A 22,573-nucleotide genomic window follows, 5' to 3' on the forward strand; every position below is an offset into this window, starting at 1 on the left:
GGAGCCAGCCTGTTCCGTTGGTTGACTAAAACCCAGTGTTGCCCTTATTCTATTGGAGATTATTTTGGTAAATATCTTACATAATACTGGGAGTAAGCTAATGGTCCTATAATTTTTCGATTTTTTGACGTCTTTCTTTTTGTGGATTAGTATAATGTTATGGGTAGCGAGCATTTACTTGGAGTCGTGAATAGCTTAAGGTGTCTTAGAGAAGTACCATATTTACCAAGTTACTAGACAACTATACAAAGTAAGGATAGCAGTTTTATCGGCCATATAAACTTGTAAAGATTCGCTTACTAACTAAATTAACAAGCCTGGTGTCACGCACGCACAAGCAAACATGAAAACATCTCACTTGATGACCGCAGAAACTCGCAATCAAAATGCTGGAGTGGGGAAGTGCAGTAGCAGGAGCAAGCGAATTGACCTTCGTGCTGCCTCTCACTTCAACGCAAACTAAGCGACGAGAACACAGCACGGTGTGCCTGGACGTCTAGGTTCACATTCCGGATCGCTTCCAAGATAGAGGCTGTGCAGCCGCGCCGCACGCAGTAGCCACCAGAGTAGAAAGCTTCTCCATCTATTTGTGCCAGTCCCGCATGCAAGTTTTGGGAACTTTGAATGCTCGTAATGTGGCCTGATTTCTGTCCGTCTCTGCACACATGATCCTTTTCCTTTTAGTTCTGGCATCATGATGAACTCGGCATGTCTTCGCAGTCAGCACTTGCATGCTGATAGAGCAAATGCAGAAAACGGGAAGCCAGATGGGAGACTAACCTAAGCACATGTACTACAGCACACAGAGGAAGCTATGGCAGCTAGGCTTGAAGCGCGTACAAGGCGGCCATTTTGAAATGCCGATGGCAATATCATAACGCAGATTTAGGGTCATAGTCAATGCTAACGCGTACACAATTTTTGAAGCCGTTTTATCGGAACAAAGTGTACGTTAGATTTGAGTAAATATGGTAATGCAATGTGATAAGCATTCAGTACTGATGTGTATTGCAAGCTGCCCAGTGGAAATTACATACAAGAAAAGAGAGAAAATCAGTTCTGCAGAAGCTCGGAAGGTGGAGGAAAGATTATGAAAGGGAAAAATTTTCATTCGCTCTACTGCAGCATGGAGCTACAAATCATGAGGGTGAATTACTCTCAATCGAGCGTGAATTAAGCTACTGTCGAGGCTTAATTCACCGTCGATTGAGAATACTTCACCTTTGCTCTGCAATGTGCTAGCCTCCTGGTATGCTCTGATAGTATACTGTCCTGGTAAGGCATTGGTCCTGGGCTTGAATGCCGAACCCGGACGAATTTTTCTTCAACTGCAAAGCTTATTTTGTGAGAAATCTGTGTGGGTTTCCTTTGTAGCTTCATGCTGCAGTAGGGCGGATGACAATTTTTCTCTTCAAGAAAAGATAGCATAGGGCATGAACCTTGTTAGAGCGCCTTGTAATGAAAACAAAAGGGGGAAAGAACCCAGCACAGATACATAGCACGTGCTGTAAGATGGGCACCAAAGAAAATAAAGAGCAAAAAAATTAATTAATGATTACAATACTCCCTAATGTGAAATTTGAACACAGCTTCATAAGTGTTTTCATTTCGCAATATAGGCTGGCGCAGACAATCTGTCTCGTGTGGCACGCTGCAAATAGAGCAAACTGTGGCGCGACTGCCTCGCTAATTAGGACGTAACGAGAGGCAGCGCATGGGTGACACATGGGTACGATTCACAGTAGCAGACAGACCTCTGTTCATAAAGAGCATTGTTTTGATATGTCTGACATACACTACTCTGGTGCCATCTCGTAACCATCGTCGCCACAGAGCCCATCTTGCGCGGCACTGTGCTTTTATTCTCATGCTTTCGCCATACTCTCCTTCTCCACTTTCCCCCCTGTACTCTTTTTTCTATCGCTGTCTTTCACGCTTCGCTGTACTCATGCGCTCGGTTACGAGAGATGCATGACAAGGCATGACCATGCTTAATGCAGGAACAGGTATCTAGGAGCTGCACTCTAAAAAAAAGTGGCCACACCTGTCATTGGCAAAACCTCATTGTTTCTTTTTGTTGCAAAAAGTTAAGAGAGGCACTTAAGTCCCTTTATGTGCATTGAATGTGAAAGCTTTGACTCTTCCGCACGAAACTTTTCACTTGGTCGTGTGCTCGAATTGAGCAAAGTCAATTTTGAGGGTGGGCCAATCCAATTTTGGGAGTAGGCCAGGTAGGTTTTGAACATGGGTCAACTGAATTTTTGAATTGGGCAATGTCATTTTGGGGGTGGGCAAAGCCAATTTTGGGAGTGGGCCAGATCAGTCTTGAATGTGGGTCAAGTGAATTTTCGAATAGGGCAAAGTAAATTCTTTTGGGTGTGGGCCATGGCGTCCGTCCGATGCCGTGGCTGTTCACCATGAGATTTTGCAGTGCAAGCCTCAGCGGGTCCAGCGCCAGGAGCGTCACATCGAAGGACGTGAAAAACGAACAGACACTTCTTGTGATGTGAGTGACCAATGTAAATTGGTTAACAAAGTAGACCAAAGACCAAAATAATACAGATGGGATCTTTCAGAAGATGACAACACACTGCTCGACACTGAACAGAACCTTATAGAGTGAATAAGCGGAAAAGCATGCAGTGATGTAAAAAAAGGAAGTAAACATGGGTGCTTATGCTGGTGCAATGGTTGGAACAGTGGGAGCTGCCAAAGCAGGCACGTGCACCAAATGATGTTGAGTGAATGGGCAAAACTTTGTACGCGTGTTGCTCTGCCCTTGCACCCATCTACATGCTTCAAGGCACCAATACTTATAAAGATATGTTCTAGCGCATAAGAAAAATGAAAAGAGGTGCAGAGACAAAAGGATGACAGAAAAGGTAGAGTGCTGCCTTTTGTGGACTTGCAAGAACTGTGAGGCTAGTGCTTGTGTAGTAGGCCATTAGTTGACTTATTGGTTAACTTCCAAGCACGACAACATAACCAGTCATAACCTGACATAACCATTGCCATTTGTGCGCAACTGTCCTGCAATTCTCACCATTACATTGGTCACACCACTGCGCTGCCCTTCGTTCTATCTCTGATGCTCCAGTCAAATGATGCATTTCTAGAACAGTGCACTAATTGCCAATGATGCAGCAATGTTTGGGTGACCTAGCCATCGGGGTTCTTACAGGCGGTGGCTGCCGCAGAGGGGGCAGGTAGGGTGGCGGTGCTAGAGCATCTTCCTGGGTCGCCACACTGGGGTCGCTGGAAGCTCGTACCAAGCCCAATCGTCGAGCCCCTTCCGAGGCCAGCTCCAGGTCACTCTCAGGTGATGATGCGTAGCTTAGCCGCGATGTGACCGGGAAGAGGAAGTCGTCTCCAATGGCCTCCTCGGGCTTGTTCTCGGAGCACCAGATGCTGAGCTGCTGCTGCTTGTCCAGGGTCTCGCGCAGCTTCTTGTACCACATGTCGGCGCCTGTCAGGGCCACCGTGGAGGTGAACAGGTGTCCCCACAGCCGCTCCAACTTGAGTGCCCTCTCATACAGCTTACGCGCACTCTGCCGCACGGGCAGCCGTGATCGCAGCTCTTTGACGGCCTGCTTGCTTTCGGCACGCAGGAACACCACAATGGGGTAGAACTGGGCGTAGTTGAGTCGATCCACAGCCCCCGGACTGACATCGAGCAGAGCGTGCTTTCCCTGCTCCACCACTTCCCGGATGGCACTGAGCCGAACAGCCGGGGCCCCCTTCGCTACAGGCTCTTCGACAGGTCCCCCGGGTTCTGCAACATAGTGCGAGATAACTTTTGTTAACAATTGTATGCATCTGTTGGTGGCTGCAAAGGCACCAACGGTGATGTGACGGTTCTATATTGAGCACCACAAGATGCCAATGCATCAGCAATCATGCTTATTGTTCGTTTGTTTCTCAGTGTCCGTGTAGCAGTTCAATGCATAACACTAGCTGTTTGGGCTTCCACGAGAACGGGATGACGTTTCAAATGGCAAGGGATGCGCATCTTCATTGTTATGTTTGTCAATGCATATATGTATGTTCATCATCATCAACCTGGTTACACCCACTGCAGGGCAAAGGCCTCTCCCATACTTCTCCAACAACCCCGGTCATGTACTAATTGTGGCCATGTTGTCCCTGCAAACTTCTTAATCTCATCCGCCCACCTAATTTTCTGCCGCCCTTTGCTACGCTACCCTTCTCTTGGAATCCAGTCCGTAACCCTTAATGACCATCGGTTATCTTCCCTCCTCATTACATGTCCTGCCCATGCCCCATTTCTTTTTCTTGATTTCAACTAAGATGTCATTAACTCGCGTTTGTTCCCTCACCCAATCTGCTCTTTTCTTATCCCTTAACATTACACCCATCATTCTTCTTTTCATAGCTCATTACGTCGTCCTCAATTTAAGTAGAACCCTTTTCGTAAGCCTCCAGGTTTCTGCCCCATACGTGAGTATTGGTAAGACACAGCTGTTACACACTTTTCTCTTAAGGGATAATGGCAAACTGCTGTTCATGATCTGAGAACGCCTGCCAAACGCACCCCAGCCCATTCTTATTCTTCTGATTATTTCAGTCTCATGATCCTGATCCGCTGTCACTACCTGCCCTAAGTAGATGTATTCCCTTACCACTTCCAGTACCTCGCTACCTATCGTAAACTGCTGTTCTCTTCCTAGACTGTTAAACATTACTTTAGTTTTCTGCAGATTAATTTTTAGACTCACCCTTCTGCTTTGCCTCTCCAGGTCAGTGAGCATGCATTTAAATTGGTCCCCTGAGTTACTAAAGTAGCAAGGCAATATCATCAGGGAATCACAAGTTACAAGACTCTTATCCCCAATTCTTCTCAATCCAGGTCTCTGAATACCTCCTGCAAACACGCTGTGAATAGCAGTGGAGAGGTCGTATTTCCCTGCCTGACGCCTTTCTTTATTGGGATTTTGTTGCTTTCTTTGTGGAGGACTACCGTGGCTGTGGAGCCGCTCTTTCACTATCTTTACATACGGTTCGTCTACATCCTGATTCCGTAATGCCTCCATGACTGCTGAGGTTGCGACTGAATTGAAAGCTTTCTCGTAATCAATGAAAGCAATATATAAGGGTTGGTTATATTGTGCACATTTCTCTATCACCTGATTGATAGTGTGAATATGGTCTATTGTTGAGTAGCCTTTACGGAATCCTGCCTGGTCCTTTGCTTGACAGAAGTCTAAGGTGTTCCTGATTCTATTTGTGATTACCTTAGAAAATACTTTGTAGGCAATGAACTGTAAACTGATCGGTCTATAATTTTTCAAGTCTTTGGCATCCCCTTTCCTATGGATTAGGATTATGTTAGCGTTCTTCCAAGATTCCAATATGCTCGAGGTCATGAGGCATTGCGTATACAAGGTGGCCAGTTTTTCTATAACAATCTGCCCACCATCCTTCAAAAAATCTGCTGTTACCTGATCCTCCCCAGCTGCCTTGCCCCTTTGCATAGCTCCCAAGGCTTTCTTTACTTCTTCTGGCGTTACTTGTGGGATTTCAAATTCCTCTAGACTATTCTCTTTTACATTATCGTCGTGAGTGCCACTGGTACTGTATAAATCTCTATAGAACTCCTCAGCCACTTGGCATGTCTGTTGGCATGCAGCTTCTGTTTAAGCTGTCTCAGCAGGACTGAAGTGTGTAAACTTGGGCAATGAACATCCAAAGGTGTCTTGAACATCCTTCCCATGAGTATTTCAAGTGGTGCTCTGCCAGTGACCTCATGTGGTGTGGTTCTATAATGAAACAAGAGCCTTGAAATTTGGGTTTGGAAGGATCCACAACCGCTCTTCTTGATCTTGTTCTTGAAAGCCTGTACAACACACTATGCCACACCATTTGAAGCTGTATGGTAGAGTGGTATAAGCATGCGACGCATCCCATTCCGTGTCAGGAATTCCAAGTATTGCTCACTTGCAAAGGCAGGTCCATTATCGGACACGATGCCATCTGGCAGTCCACGCTGTGCAAATGCTATTTGTAATGCTGTGATGACAGCATCTGCTGATGTTGATGCCACAGGACAGACTTGAACCCATTTTGAACATGCGTTAACAATGACGAGAAATGTATGTCCCAAGATAGGGCCCCCAAAGTCAATGTGAAACCTTAGCCAAGGTCTCTGTGGAAATAGCCAGGGTGTGTGCTGAATGCATTGAGGTGAATATTGGTAAGCTTGGCATGTGACACAACCTTTTACGTTCTTAGCAATGTCACCATTAATTCGTGGCCACCAGACATGGCTTCTGGCAATCAACTTACTTTTCTCATTCTCAGGATGCCCAGCATGAACAATCAGGACTTTGCCTTGTAGAGATTTTGGTTTAACAACTCTGGAACCCCATAGCAAGCAACCTTCATGGAAGCTGAGTTCACTGCTACTTGCTGTGAATGCATTGCCCCCTGGTCTGACTGGAAGCCCTTCTCCTTGGAGGAGAGCAAGAACTATGTGACTCAAGAGCAGATGATTTCTTGTAGCCTGTGCTACGACAGCTGGTGACAAGAGTCCCGGGTATGCTTATCAAGCATGAAGATTTCAGCAGGTGCAGGCAGATCAGCACTGTTTGTTGGTAGCGGTAATCTACTGAGGGCATCATCATGATGTAAGTCCAGACCAGGCTTGTACACAAGCTTGTACTTGTAAGCAGAAGGTTTCAGTGCCCATCTGGCTAGTCATGGTGAAGCCTGCACAGAAATGGGCTTATCAGCACTCACCAATACCAGTAGCGGTTTATGATCCGTGTAAGCAGTGAAAGGAATGCCCCACAAGTACTGGTGGAACTTTTCAACACCAAATAAAAAGGCTAGCGCTTCTTTGTCAATTTGGCTGTAGTTTTGCTGTGCATGAGACAAACTTCTGGATACAAAGGTGATGGGCAGTTCTCGACCATCATCCTCTCGATGTGCCAAAATTGCACCTATCCCATACGGAGGTGCATCAAGAATTGAGACACACTGGTTTCCCTGGGTCAAAATATACTAGGACTGGAGCTGTTACCAACTGCTTCACTGTAGTGAACACATCTTCATGTTCGTTTCCCCACACCCATTTTTTCTTGTTCATGAGAAGCAAATGCAGGGGCATCCAGAAATGTTTGGAAGAAGACGCTTGTAGCAGCTCCCAAGCCCCAAAAAGCTTTGGAGTTTCTTGACATCATGGGCTGCAGGTGCTTGAAAGATTGCAGGTACCTTGCTCAAGCTTGGAGATAGCCCTTCTTTGCTTATGATGTGCCCAGGAACTCCACCTGCGGCACAAAGAAGTAATACTTGTCGAACTTCAACTTGAGTCCAACCTCACCAAGTCAAGAGAGAACAGCACTGAGGTTGTGAAGGTGCTCTGAATCATTCAGACCAGTGACAAGGATTTTATCGAAATATACTGCAACATGCCGCAGTCCTCAAAGAAAGTTCTTCATTTCTCTTTGAAACAAGGCACCGATGAAATTCCAAAAGGAAGACGTGTGTACTGAAATAGCCCCATATATGTGGAAATGGTAGCATACTTCCTAGAGTCTTCATGAAGAACTATTTGCTGATAGGCAGCCCTCAAATCCAGTTTGGTGAACTTTTCACCTCCCGGCAGCATAGCCCAAAGGTCCTCAATTCTCGGAATTGGGTACCTTTACATGGCCACTGGATTAACAGTAATCTTGAAATCTCCACAAATTCTGAAGCGGCCATCCGTCTTGGCCATTGGAACAATAGGCGCAGCACTAGCTGAAGAGAAACTTGCTCGAAACTACCCTTTCTTTGTAGGTGCTAAAGCTCTTGTGAAACCCCATTCTTCAGGACAAAGCGCAGGGCACGTGGCTTGAAAAACTTGGGTACCACATCTTGCAGAACATGAAGTGTGGCTTTTGGGCCCTTGAAAGTTCCAAGGCTCTGTTCAAATACCTCAGGAAATGCTTGAATAACGTCCTTAACATCAGAAACAGCATGAACACCTGCTTCCCAGACAGCAATGTCAATGTCCAGTTCTCAAATCCGATTGCGACCTAGCAGTGTTGGTGAACCTCCCCGAGTCAGGAACAAAGGTAGGACAGCTTTTCTGTCGCAGAAATATGCTGCGACATCTGCTTTGCCTTGAATTTGTGTGAGCTCACCTGAGAAGCTTCATAGGAGCCCATCCGATGGCATGACAGTGACCGACAATAGTAGCTCCTGAAGACATTATTTTGCAAGGGCAGAAACGCTTGCACCGGTGTCCAGCTCCATATGCAGCGGCTTGCTACAAACGCTGATGGTCATGGTGAAGGGTGGCAAAGGCGTGACGGTGTTGACTGGCCAAACGTCAAACACATCGGCAGGTGCATTGTTGTCAACAGTGCTGACTTAGTCTGTGTGACTTGAAGTACTACGAGCTAGAGGCACGGAACCACGTAGTTTTGTAGACTTGCCCTTCCATGATGAACCATGTTTTCTCTTCAAGTTGCGCACTCGAGCAATGTGTCCCTGCTTTCGGCAGTAGTTGCACATAGTGATGATGCGCTTGCACTCGGTCGCGAGGAGTTCCTCCCAACAGCGGTAGCATGAGATGCGCCCCTTTGATGCCACAACCTTATGTGTAGGAAACAAACTTCTGCCTAGAACTGGCTATCTCGCCGGCATCTTTCTTCACAGCATGGCAAATGCAGTTTTCACGGCGTCTTTTTTTTATTTATTCATTTAAATGCTCTCAATGCCATTGCGGCGTTAAAGAGAGTGGTTATACATGTTCAAAATGGCAGTCTTGAATTAGCATGCTGGCGATGGAGGCAGGAAGGTGATTCCATTCGGATAATGTCTTCGGCACGTAGGAATGGAAGTACATGTTGGTCAAGCAGAACGGCACTTGAACTTTGAAGTCACAGTCGGCGCGGGATGAAACGTAAGAAAGTGGCGAGAACAATGCGCATTTCAGTTCAGGATTCGTAAAGAAGATTTTATGAAAGAGACATAAGTGGGCCTGCTTCCTTCTAATAGAAAGGTTAGGAAGGTCTAGAGAAATCTTGATTCAAGTAATACTGGCGGTGCGGGAATAATTAGCAACAATGAATCGAGGTGAACGATTTTTATGGCTTCTGGTGCTTTTACAAGTGTAGAAGAGTGAGGATCCCAGAGTGAAGAAGCGTGCTCGAGTTCTGACCTGACTAAAGTTTTATAAAGAAGTTTTAAAGAAACAGGAGCCAAAGCAAAGTTACGTCGCAAAACACCAAGAGTGCGATTTACATTGTTAATGACGTGGTTAATATGAGTACTCCATGATAAATTGTTACCTAGATGGACACCTAGGTATTTATAAGTGTGACAGATAGCAACTGAATATTCGTAATGGAATAAACAGGGATATTACAGTCAGCAGTTCTTTGGGAAATACTCATTATGTATTCTGCATTTGTTAGCATTCAATTTCATGGGCCAGAGTGAACACCAAAAATTAATGCTGTCAAGATCAGATTGAAGTTGAGAAGAATCATGAGGGTTAGATATGATGCGGTAGAGACACAATCATCGACAAATAGCTTGATTGTTGATTTATTGCAGGTGGGAAGGTGCAGCCGAGCAGCTTGTTGAGCTGCCTTGTCTGCAAGGCCGTGTCGTTGATGGCAAACACGATACGGTCCCGCAACTTATTTACAAGCTCAGTTCCAAAGTTGCAATATTTCGAGATACTTTTGAGTGTCACCATGAAGTTACTGACGAACTTGCCCTCCATGCGAATGTGCGTGTTCAACCTAAAATGCTGGACAACAGCAGATGGTTTGGGGCAGTAACGGTCACCCAGAATGGAAAGAATTTCCAGCAAGGTTTTGTTTTGAGGCTGGGCGGGCTTAATGTGATGCTGCAAGAGAGCATATGTCTTCTGCCCACAGCGACTAGAGAAGACTGACTTCTTTTTTTCTGCTGCGACGTCATTGAAGATAAAGAAAGCTTCAAGGCATTGAACATAGCAGGGCCATGCATCTCCATCTCCTACATCGAATGCTTCGAGGTTGCTGAACACTGGCACGACGAAGTTCTGTTGCGGCGAATTCACTAGACGAATGATGAACTCACTTGCATAGAAGTGGCCGTGGAAGGACGACGCACTTGAAGGAACTTGAATGAGAAGCTTAAATGCTTTTTCCCTCCTAGCCACTTGATACTAGTGTAGCCAAGCAGTTCCAAGAGGCGGACCAACTCTGCAGTCGCCGTCAACGGTTGCGCCCAATAAACAGAAACCGGTGACACGTACTGCAGCATGACCGTACACTTGGCAACGCCCTTGCAATTGATCCCGTGTTGTTTATTTTCTCCGCCTTTACAGGGTGGCACAAGTGGCACCATGCAAATAAAATGCATCTAAAATGAAACTGTAACAAAGATATATAACCTATTGTCCCTTTTAAAGATATTGTTTTCTTGCTATGTATTTTTCCTCTGGCTTTCTGAACCTTTCTTCTATGTTTCTTTCCGTGCTTTACAGTGTGTGCATAAAAGATTACTTCCATAGAGGCATGCCAACTATGTAAATGCATATATTCAAGTGCTGTCCACAGCTTTGTGTTCCAAGGCTTACAAAAGCTTCAAATTTATCTGTAGTAAAAAAGCATGCAACTAGCCAAGGAAGGCTGCAATCTGCACATTATTGAGGGACATCTGCAGAGTGCCTCTAAGGTGGACACTCGGCATGCAAAGTATTTGAGCTTTTTTACTCAATCAATCACTCGACCGATTGCCGCGTAGTAATCAGCATTTCAGGCATAAATACAGGTGGGTCAACTGTTATGGGGAATACCCGAGTGCATGGGTCATGCTCTGCAAAGCGCCATGTACAAGAAGCGGCGAAAACATAGCACATGCGCAAAATAGCGTAGGGACAGCGCATGCTGTGCCTCGTCTGCTGCCGAACCACCCCATTGCTTTGGCTGCGCTTGGCTACCGGCCATTTGGCTGGGCGACCGCAGGTCTTCAGCCATGGTTGCTATGAACACTATCTAAAAAAGCAAAGTTGCGCTTGACTTGCCAGCCATCTGGATGCTAAGAGCTTGGAAATGGTTGAGCTTTCAGAACTGACTTGCCGACATCAAGCCCTGTTTTTCTGGTAGATGTTTTGCGTTCTGACGTTATTGCACGACAGACTGACAGACATTCATTTCATGTATGAAGCATGGCAACTCAACGAAATGAGCATGAGTCACAGCACAGTTTGTTTTCGGCACTGTTAGGCACTGCAGTTTCAGTGATGTCCGTGTACGCTGAGCTCAGTCTGTCGAGCTACTGGAAGATATGAAACGTTGTGTAAAGCTACTATTGGCGAATCAGAAATGCAAAAATATTATGCAGTAGACTCCCTTTAAGATGAACTCAAAGGGACCATAAAGATTTGTTCATCTTATCAGCAGTTCGTCTTATCAAAAGAATAATTGGCAACATGACCAGGTGCATCTAAATATCTTACTTCAAAACAGTACATGAAGTAGACTTACGAAGGGGGAAAGTGACATAAAAAGCATTTATTTAGCTGAACTTAAAAGAAAACTCAAGAGAAAAAGGAGAAATGAGGTGAAGCGTCACGGAGGAGGAAGGTAGGTGGAGGTGTGCTGGGTTGATCTCCTCTAACAGTTTCTACAGGTTTTGTTTGTGATACGGACGTACTGGCTTCGTGTCGTGTTGACATTGCCTTCGCGTGCCGTATGCTGTGTGCCAGTGAAAGCCATGGCGACTCAATCTCGCGTGAGCAAGGGAGGAAAGGCGGAAGGAAGCATGCCGTCTTCTGTTGTGTTCATGGCATCGAGGGAAGGAAGGGGGCACGTGGCATCTTGAAAGCGATCTGCTTTGGAGCACAGCCTAGCTGGGCTGATGGCTCGTGGCTTTGCGTGTGCTGCGTTCTCGTCCCTCGGTTTGTGTTGAAGCATTAGACGGCACGAAGCTCACTTCACTCGCTGCTGCCGCGATTCCCCACACCAGCATTTTGACAGTTAGTGTTCGCAGAGATCGAGTGTGATGTGTTCATGTTTGCCTGTGCACGCTGGCACCATGCTTGTTAATTTAGTTAGTAAGCAAATGTTTACAAGCGGGCACCCTACTCCGGCAGCTGCTGCGTATGGCGTGGCCACGCGAGGCCTGTTTTGAATACAATCTGCAATGCGGACAGTTTAGCTGTTTAAGCGTACTGAGGACCGATAGCTTCGTGTGCGCTATAGCAAGGATACACTTGCATGTCACCCGCATTCAAGAAGTGAAATGTCCCTGTAACATATTTGTTTCTTCCTCTTGCTTTTGCCTCTGTCCACGGGCGATGTGCACTGCAGGCCTCCAGTAGGGTGCCTCCAGGATCAGTAGCAGTCACTATGAATATTCATCTTAACCAAAAAGTACCGCATTTACACAATTGTAAGTTAATCTATTTCTTTAAATTTGAAAATCTGAACTGGGGGTGGGGGGGGGGGGTCGACTTACAATAAAAACCAAAACATGGCACCTCCAAAAAAAGCAAGACCAACGAGATATCAGAGGAGCTACAACGTAGTTGCAATATTATGTTTGCTCTGTGGCCCTACCCATAGCTTTTTAGCTATCTCGTGCATTCGCTTTTTGGAAAGGTTTTTCAGCATTTTTGAGAGTTTTACAGTGCACACAACACTCATGGAGGGATGTCGATAGTTGATAGAAGTGCCACTGTTCCAGTCGAGGCGGCGCTTGTGGGGAGTGTCGATAATTCATGGAAGAGCAGACACCGCTCACGTGTTTCTCTTTCCTTGCAGCTTTTAGTTCGACGTGTTCGACTTGACTGCCGGCTACATGCTATTTCCATGCTTCCTCAGTCGTCATGAGTACCCCAGGCCCACTAAACATTCATCGCTCGTTCACAGCAGCATTCAAGAGGGTTGCCATCCTTTAAGCCGAAGAAACAAATCACTGAGCAGTAGGCTGCAAGTTCAATGTTTCTGAATGGGTGGTGAAAGAGTGCCGACTGCAGCGAAGGAAAATTTTCACCTGTGACGGCAAGTGACTTTCCCATGGGCCGAAGTCTGGACGCCTTCCAGAGCTGTAGGCCAAGTTTGCGGCATACATCGCTGAAATGCGTGATCGGTCCCTGCCAGTGAAGTGTGACATGATCATGAAACAATCCCGGATCTTCACCTTTTAAGGACCTGCTCCGCCACGAGCAGAATGAGTGGCTTGCAGCAGAAGACCGCGAACTTACGCCAACCGGACCTGTCCAAAGAGCCTCCCTGACGGCTGCGTGTGGTTGGGTGCATTTGGCGTGGGCTGCTGTTCCACAACATGTCGTGGTGCGGTCGTTTGCCAAATGTGGAATTTCACTGGACAACAACGCGCTGTGGGACCGTAGCAGCGATGATGATGGCAGCACTAGCGAGGATGATGGCACAAGTAAAGATGAGTAGTCGAGTGACCATGCCAGATACCAACAAATTTTCGTTATCGAATGCGCCCTCGGGTATGCTCTTTATTTTTTTTCCTGTCACATGCGATATCGGGGAAAGGGGGTCGACTTACAATTGTGTAAATACGATATGTCTGAGGCAGTTCGTCGTAAGCAGAATTTTTTGCATTGAGTCTATCGAAAACCAAACAAACATTCCCATGTTGTTTGTTATATGTGAGAATTCGGCTTAACTGACTTTGTCTTAACGAGAGTTAATTGTATATCTGTAGCCTATACCACTGGAAGGTATTGCTCTTTCCTTCTGAAATGCCAGTCTGGGAGTGACACCAGCATACATAAGCAAATAGAGACAGAAAAATTTGCAGTTGCCAATGGTGCTCTGAAGGTAATTCTATCTGCTGAATGCTCATGCGAGATGCAGCACAGCAACATAACAATGGCATAATTTGACATATCCGAAACAAAATAGTTCTGCCGCTGCTTCTTTGCATCCTACGCCACTGCAATAGACGTAAGTGTACTTATGTGCTTTCTACGTCTCACGGCTGGCAATGCAGGAAATAAATGCTTCTCCAATAAGCGGAGGAGGGCTGTTGATGTCTAATTGCACGGCTGGGTGGCCATGTGCGAGCAAAGCAAAGGGGTGGTTCAGTAGCAGACGACATGGGGCGTGCGCCGGCCATGCTTTGTTTCACGCATGTGCTAGATTTTCGCCGCTTGCTGTACATGGCGCTGCACAGAGCATGAGCCATGTGCTCGTGTCTTCCCTCTAACAGTGGACCCGCCTGTACACGCAGTTATGTTGTGAGTAGGGAGCACACTCACGTGGGCAGGCGTACTTGTCTGGATAGTCTCTGAGAAGCCTTTCCCGGGCCACATCTGCCATGGGTCCAAACAGCACCACAGGCCGGACGAAGCCCGCTGCAGACAAGCAAGCAGGGAATCCTCGTTAGATCACTTGATGCTCAACATATGCTCGGCTTGCCATCAAGGAAACTCTCCCTTTCCCTCACTTCTTTTGAACACGTAAGGAGTGAACAGCAGGACCATACAAAGGTAGAGATTTGAAATGTGATCATCAGTGGTCGAACAAGGGATGTTACTAGAGACAGCATTTTGACAAGTAGACTTCCTGATGAAGACAAGGTTGTTGCCATGACAAAGACAAGCCTGTTTGCCGAAACGTTTACTCCAGCGACATCCCTTTTTAACCACTGATTAGCACCACAAGCTGTACAATAAATGCACAATACCAGGGCTGATCAAGCCCTGTTAAATATGCAAGAGGAAATAAACCAGAATACTTTTCATTGCTGCTTCCTCAAAACCTTTCAGTTGGGTGCTGTGTCCTGAAATGCTTGATCTGCATCAACTACCAAATTCGAGCTCTCCTGCATGTAAAAGTTTTATACCATCTTTACTGTAAACAAAGTGTACCACCACAAAAATAGACAAAATGAAGTATGACAACGTGACACAGATTTAGCAGGCACACAATAAGAATGGTGTACTCTAAATTTAAACATACAGTAAACGCTATGGAATGATGATATTTCTGGATTACCAACTAATATCTTTGAATATCTCAGTAAATAAGGACCAGTGGAGAGTAATGTTCACCGAAGGACCAATGGAACCAAACAAACACATTAACTTTGTAATGATGTGCATATTACCATATTTGCAAGGTCATAATGTAACATTTGTTTCATGCGATTACAGATCTGCAAAAGCACCTCGCATTATATTTGGACTGTGCTCTAAATACAGCAACCAGTGACAAGGAAACCTGTTCAACATGGCTAACAGTACAGAAAACAGGACAAGTGGTACAAACTGGACAGATGCAGCAACCATTAACTAATTTTTATTCACAGTCATACAGTACATAAGAGACAGATGACTCAAATGGACAGACGGATGGATTGTTGTCACATTGTTTATGGACCAATCTTTTTTTCCCATTCATGTTGTGGCCTTCAAATTTGTGTTGTTGGCCCTTTTCTAGTTTTGCAGCTGCTAAATATCGTTCCCTTGCCTGGAGCTCGGCTCTCATGGGGGTTCACATCTCGAATATAGGTGGCCTAATGAGATTTCATGAGTTGTCTCTTGGTTGTTCAACCACAGGGGGCCCTGTTGAAGATCAACCACCGCAGCTGTGGGAGGCAAGTGCTACCGCCGGGTTCCTATTGGCAAGCGTGCTCCCGGCCTGGTGCTCAGCCGTTATGGGACCTCAGCGCTTGGAAAGGGGTGCTTGTCTCTAACCCAAAGGCATCCCCATCTCAATAGGTGCATGGAGGTCCGCCACATGGGAAATGGACACCATAAGAGCGGGCCAAACGTCACTTTTTCTTTTTGTGCTCACGAGGGTTTCAATTGGAGTTTAGGGCACAGGCTCCTTTCCCAAGCATATCACCCCTGAAGGAAGCAGAATGCCAGGCCAGGAGTACACTTGTGGGCATTTTGGAACTAATGGTTGCCTGACGGCGGTGGCAATCGAACCTAAAACCTCCCGCAGCTGAGACGGGCACTCTACAAGGTGGGTGCTCTCGTATTTTGCAATGTTTCACCTCGCCCCCCTATTCCTATTTTTTCAGTGTGTTTTCTTGCTAGCCAGCTGAGCAGCTCATGACAGCATGTGCATTATGCACTGTACGACTACAAATAAAGATCGGGGAATATAGTCACCAAATCTGTCCCATACGTGCCACGTCTTCGCTGCTCATGCATTTTTTTATAAGCCAACTAGCTGAACTTGGTGCTCTCTGATAATGTGTGGATGGCATAGTGGTGACCGGAGAAGCCTGGACCGCAGAAGAAAAGGGCTAGACCATCGGGAATCGTGTCAACTGGCGATGAGGATCGGATACACCGCATGCTTGTTCCACCATACTGAAGTGCTTACTTATTATCCTTTTCTTGGGGACTGCATTTCACACACTAACAACTTAAAATTATCGCTTGGCACAAGACGCGCCTGCATGATTTGGAACTTACTCGAATGTTATTGCAGATTCCATCTGTTGTGTATGTTCTTGTTGAACCTTTTATAATTCAATTGTATGTGCAATGCCAATTGTGTAGTACTTTCTGGAAGACACGTGGGCACCAGCAATTACGCTGGAACCTTCAACGAGTCATGTACAAAAGCCAATGCGCTTGACCCGCTGATCAGATTTCGACGATCGCTGACTGTGCTCGCTGCTACCATTATGCTTTGAGTGTAGCCTGTTTTTCTGGGCATAGGTTCGCCCAATAAACAGTTAGTTTCGTGATACACCATTTTGCTATACTGTGTTCACAAACGTCACTAGAATGTGACAGTATCATCCTTCCACCATATCACCACCGCCGCCGTACAGCACCTATGTCTTTGGTTCAGCTGCATCGCACCTTGTAGCAGCGCCATTCAGCCATGTCAGTTTGTTTTGAATAAACACAGTTCATTCTGGGCTGACCCACCGGCAAGCTCTTTGTCGTTCACAGGCCAATGACCTAGTCTTTTCCTACTGCGGTTGGGGCTTCTCTGGTCACTGCTAGGCCATTCACACATCGTGTCACTATTGTAAAGGAAGATGGGCATGTACAACGTTTTAGGCTAGACCGCTAGCTCACCCAAATTTCACACAGTAGTAGCCATTTGCATTGAATTTTTTTCAAATGCCATGCAGAGAGCATTGCTTCCCCACTTTGTTCAAAATAAATCAGTTGTACCTGGCTTTCTCCAGAACGTTATGTCAGACAAAGAATGCAATGTTCCCAGCAAAGAGAACCATCTGTTCCTCTTGTGGTGGAACGTAATCCATATCATGTTTTGTCCTAACTGCGGCAGATAGCACCCCCACTGTGTTCACTACACTGATGCAGGTGTCATTAGTTAGGACTTATTTCAGATTACATGCACAAGTACTGCACACATACATGGTTGGTCAATCCCACACAACAATGACTGGAGAATTAAATGCACCAATCCAGTTGCAAGCTTTTAACACTTAGCGTGCAACAGTACTTCTACTCTTGCCCCAGTTTTGCTGTATGATTGTGCATTGCTGCATTAGCATATTGTCACGCGATAAGGCAAGAGTAAGCAACAGTACCAGCAGCCAGACACGAAAAATGCCAGACACGAAGCAACGGTTCTCCAGCTGGCGCGGGATCTTTGACTTCGTCGTATTCTTCGCTGTTTTTGCTGGGCACGCAATGCTGATTGTTTGCTGGCTCACAACACCAGGTGGCATTATTCCCCCTCCCAATGAAGCATCGACTCAATGCTCAAACACAAGATGTACTATTGCGCTCAGTATGAGCTACACCGCGCGAGCGCATGGCCGTGCGCTCGGCATGGTTGTACAGTGTCCTCGATAGTGGCGTGTTTTGGAGCTATCTGGAGAGGGTGTAGCTGTTCCAGCAAGCTCGCATCACCTCCACTTGCTTGCTTTCCCCCTCACCCTCGTTTAGACTGGTTTTGATATCAGTTTCGAAGATGATAACTGCAGCCGTCGGTCGACGCCCAAACTTCGTAATCGGGCCTGCGTCGGTCTGCACTGCGGGTGTTATCTGGTGTGTCAGATTAATAAAAAGGAATACGTTCGTCAGCTCGCAAAATGTCCTGGGTGCCCAACAGTGAGCGAATGCGGATAGCTGAACTGTCGTTAAAACAGTATACCCAACGCCAATTAGCTGAAATGAATCAGAGGTCAAATAAGACTGTGAACCACATCATCCAGGCTTACAGGGATGAAGACCGTATCGCCGACGCTCCACATAAACGGCACCCTCGAGCAATGACTGTAGCTCAGGACAAGAGTATTCTTGACGCCACGTGGGCCAGCCCCTTCAGCACCGCCAAGGAGATAGGTGGTGTCGCTGGTGTGTCTGCGAGCGTGTCTACTGTAAAACGCAGGCTGGCGGAAGGAAACCTGAAGAGCCATGTGGTGGCACAGAAGCCACTCCTCTCAGACACAAACAAGATGGCCCGACTTAAATTCGCAAGTGAACACGCCGACTGGACCACCGACGACTGGGAAATGGTAATATTTTCCGACGAGTCAACGTTCACAACGTGCTGGGATCAAAAGCAAAGAGTGTGGCGCCCTGCCAATGCCCGGCACGACCCCCGTTACGTGCAGGAAGTGGCATCAAGCGGCCGTACTGCTGTCAATGTATGGGGAGCTGTGTCACGAGAGGGACTTGGTGTCTTGAATCGTATTGACGGACACCTGACATCGGCAAGGTATTGTGACATACTTGATTATATCATGATTCCTTACGCGTTGGACGGCCCGTTTCCCGATGGGGATTTCCTCTTCCAACACGATCTTTCACCTGTACACACCGCAAATGTTGTTCAGGAGCTCCTTAACGAACAAGGAGTGCGGTGTCTACAGTGGGTGCCCAAAGGAGCCGACCTCAACATTATTGAACATGTATGGGGTACGATGAAAGTCGGGCTCTGCAAAAGAAGACTGCACAGAACATGAGCTGATGATCTATGGAGCGTCATAGAAGCGGAATGGATGCGCCTCCAGAATGAAGCAAATTTTATAAAGAATCTGTACGCATCGCTTCCGTCGAGGATGCGGGAAGTCATCGCCGTTCAAGGGGCCATGACCCGGTACTAAGGCGCGATGACCGCTTCTTTTTTTTTTCTTTCTGGATGTTCATAGTGTTGTAGTTTGTGATTTCCTTTTATTTTCAAAATGAAGTTATTTACGTCAATAGCTCGCTGTATTGTATTTGTTTCATGCTGTATATGCGCTTTGCAGTTCCAGTTTACTTGCTTCTTAAGTACTTCTTTACAATTTGTTAGCTTTTATTTTCGTACGCAGTTTGTGCGTTTCTTCCTGCTTTCAATCTGATTTTAATGCAAATGGTATGCATTATTCGTATTGTATCTTATATTCCTTTTAACAGGAGCTTGTATTTTATGGTAGTTTGCTTTATATTTCAATGAAGAAATATTACTGTTTTCGATGTTATATCTTTCATAACTTTTTGGACTACCTTAAGATGTTTCTCCTCGCCATCTCTGACTATAGCTGAAAATTTCTGTCACACAAAAATAAAACAAACAAAAGTGACGCAGATTTGTTTTCACTGAAATATCAAAAATTTATTTTTTAAGGCGAAAGCCCTACATGCTCCATTATCAACGGAAGCTGTCAGCAGCGGCAGGGGTGTCCAGAAAAACTGCTCCGCAAAAATCGGCATGACGTCAACGGTTATTAGTCATAAGTTATAGCAGTATATACACGTGATTACCTATAATCCACTTTAACCTCTTAATAGACCTCCCGTTCCACATTAATCGACTTCTTAATTTATCTCAGGTTTTAGCATTCACAGCACGCAAGTTGTCTTAGTGCAAACCAAAACTTTTTTTATTCGGACTGAATATATCTTTGACAGATCACACGACTTTTTCATTAAGTGCACGTTAAAGAACCGCAGGTGGTCGAAATTTCCGGAGACCTCGACTACATCATCTCTGATAGCCTGAGTCGCTTTGGGACGTTAAACCCCATAAACCAAACCAAACCACACGACTTTTTATAAAAACCAATGAAGTACCCTTGACAAAAATAACCGGCACATGAATGAATTTGCGTTTACGTATCTAGAAAAAGCAGCAGCAGCAGCAGCAGCAGCAGCAGCAGCAGCAGCAGCAGCAGCAGCAGCAGCAGCAGCAGCAGCAGCAGCAGCAGCAGCAGCAGCAGCAGCAGCAGCAGCAGCAGCAGCAGCAGCAGCAGCAGCAGCAGCAGCAGCAGCAGCAGCAGCAGCAGCAGCAGCAGCAGCAGCAGCAGCAGCAGCAGCAGCAGCAGCAGCAGCAGCAGCAGCAGCAGCAGCAGCAGCAGCAGCAGCAGCAGCAGCAGCAGCAGCAGCAGCAGCAGCAGCAGCAGCAGCAGCAGCAGCAGCAGCAGCAGCAGCAGCAGCAGCAGCAGCAGCAGCAGCAGCAGCAGCAGCAGCAGCAGCAGCAGCAGCAGCAGCAGCAGCAGCAGCAGCAGCAGCAGCAGCAGCAGCAGCAGCAGCAGCAGCAGCAGCAGCAGCAGCAGCAGCAGCAGCAGCAGCAGCAGCAGCAGCAGCAGCAGCAGCAGCAGCAGCAGCAGCAGCAGCAGCAGCAGCAGCAGCAGCAGCAGCAGCAGCAGCAGCAGCAGCAGCAGCAGCAGCAGCAGCAGCAGCAGCAGCAGCAGCAGCAGCAGCAGCAGCAGCAGCAGCAGCAGCAGCAGCAGCAGCAGCAGCAGCAGCAGCAGCAGCAGCAGCAGCAGCAGCAGCAGCAGCAGCAGCAGCAGCAGCAGCAGCAGCAGCAGCAGCAGCAGCAGCAGCAGCAGCAGCAGCAGCAGCAGCAGCAGCAGCAGCAGCAGCAGCAGCAGCAGCAGCAGCAGCAGCAGCAGCAGCAGCAGCAGCAGCAGCAGCAGCAGCAGCAGCAGCAGCAGCAGCAGCAGCAGCAGCAGCAGCAGCAGCAGCAGCAGCAGCAGCAGCAGCAGCAGCAGCAGCAGCAGCAGCAGCAGCAGCAGCAGCAGCAGCAGCAGCAGCAGCAGCAGCAGCAGCAGCAGCAGCAGCAGCAGCAGCAGCAGCAGCAGCAGCAGCAGCAGCAGCAGCAGCAGCAGCAGCAGCAGCAGCAGCAGCAGCAGCAGCAGCAGCAGCAGCAGCAGCAGCAGCAGCAGCAGCAGCAGCAGCAGCAGCAGCAGCAGCAGCAGCAGCAGCAGCAGCAGCAGCAGCAGCAGCAGCAGCAGCAGCAGCAGCAGCAGCAGCAGCAGCAGCAGCAGCAGCAGCAGCAGCAGCAGCAGCAGCAGCAGCAGCAGCAGCAGCAGCAGCAGCAGCAGCAGCAGCAGCAGCAGCAGCAGCAGCAGCAGCAGCAGCAGCAGCAGCAGCAGCAGCAGCAGCAGCAGCAGCAGCAGCAGCAGCAGCAGCAGCAGCAGCAGCAGCAGCAGCAGCAGCAGCAGCAGCAGCAGCAGCAGCAGCAGCAGCAGCAGCAGCAGCAGCAGCAGCAGCAGCAGCAGCAGCAGCAGCAGCAGCAGCAGCAGCAGCAGCAGCAGCAGCAGCAGCAGCAGCAGCAGCAGCAGCAGCAGCAGCAGCAGCAGCAGCAGCAGCAGCAGCAGCAGCAGCAGCAGCAGCAGCAGCAGCAGCAGCAGCAGCAGCAGCAGCAGCAGCAGCAGCAGCAGCAGCAGCAGCAGCAGCAGCAGCAGCAGCAGCAGCAGCAGCAGCAGCAGCAGCAGCAGCAGCAGCAGCAGCAGCAGCAGCAGCAGCAGCAGCAGCAGCAGCAGCAGCAGCAGCAGCAGCAGCAGCAGCAGCAGCAGCAGCAGCAGCAGCAGCAGCAGCAGCAGCAGCAGCAGCAGCAGCAGCAGCAGCAGCAAGCAGCAGCAGCAGCAGCAGCAGCAGCAGCAGCAGCAGCAGCAGCAGCAGCAGCAGCAGCAGCAGCAGCAGCAGCAGCAGCAGCAGCAGCAGCAGCAGCAGCAGCAGCAGCAGCAGCAGCAGCAGCAGCAGCAGCAGCAGCAGCAGCAGCAGCAGCAGCAGCAGCAGCAGCAGCAGCAGCAGCAGCAGCAGCAGCAGCAGCAGCAGCAGCAGCAGCAGCAGCAGCAGCAGCAGCAGCAGCAGCAGCAGCAGCAGCAGCAGCAGCAGCAGCAGCAGCAGCAGCAGCAGCAGCAGCAGCAGCAGCAGCAGCAGCAGCAGCAGCAGCAGCAGCAGCAGCAGCAGCAGCAGCAGCAGCAGCAGCAGCAGCAGCAGCAGCAGCAGCAGCAGCAGCAGCAGCAGCAGCAGCAGCAGCAGCAGCAGCAGCAGCAGCAGCAGCAGCAGCAGCAGCAGCAGCAGCAGCAGCAGCAGCAGCAGCAGCAGCAGCAGCAGCAGCAGCAGCAGCAGCAGCAGCAGCAGCAGCAGCAGCAGCAGCAGCAGCAGCAGCAGCAGCAGCAGCAGCAGCAGCAGCAGCAGCAGCAGCAGCAGCAGCAGCAGCAGCAGCAGCAGCAGCAGCAGCAGCAGCAGCAGCAGCAGCAGCAGCAGCAGCAGCAGCAGCAGCAGCAGCAGCAGCAGCAGCAGCAGCAGCAGCAGCAGCAGCAGCAGCAGCAGCAGCAGCAGCAGCAGCAGCAGCAGCAGCAGCAGCAGCAGCAGCAGCAGCAGCAGCAGCAGCAGCAGCAGCAGCAGCAGCAGCAGCAGCAGCAGCAGCAG

At 48.3% G+C, this 22,573-nt stretch overlaps 1 protein-coding gene across 3 annotated transcripts in view; it reads right to left on the reverse strand.

Moving 5' to 3' along the window:
* pyd (zonula occludens-like protein polychaetoid) overlaps positions 1-22,573 on the reverse strand; it is a 468,585-nt gene that overhangs the window by 145,638 nt on the left and 300,374 nt on the right. For all 3 annotated transcript variants that reach the window (XM_075693885.1, XM_075693886.1, XM_075693884.1), the window contains exons 13-14: positions 14,240-14,335; positions 3,180-3,772 (exon numbers count right to left, since the gene is read on the reverse strand). In XM_075693885.1, the coding sequence (XP_075550000.1) occupies positions 3,180-3,772; positions 14,240-14,335 (689 nt within the window). The remainder of the gene's footprint in view (positions 1-3,179; positions 3,773-14,239; positions 14,336-22,573) is intronic.

The sequence above is a fragment of the Dermacentor variabilis genome, chromosome 5 (assembly GCF_050947875.1).
Source record: "Dermacentor variabilis isolate Ectoservices chromosome 5, ASM5094787v1, whole genome shotgun sequence".
NCBI lineage: Eukaryota > Metazoa > Arthropoda > Arachnida > Ixodida > Ixodidae > Dermacentor > Dermacentor variabilis.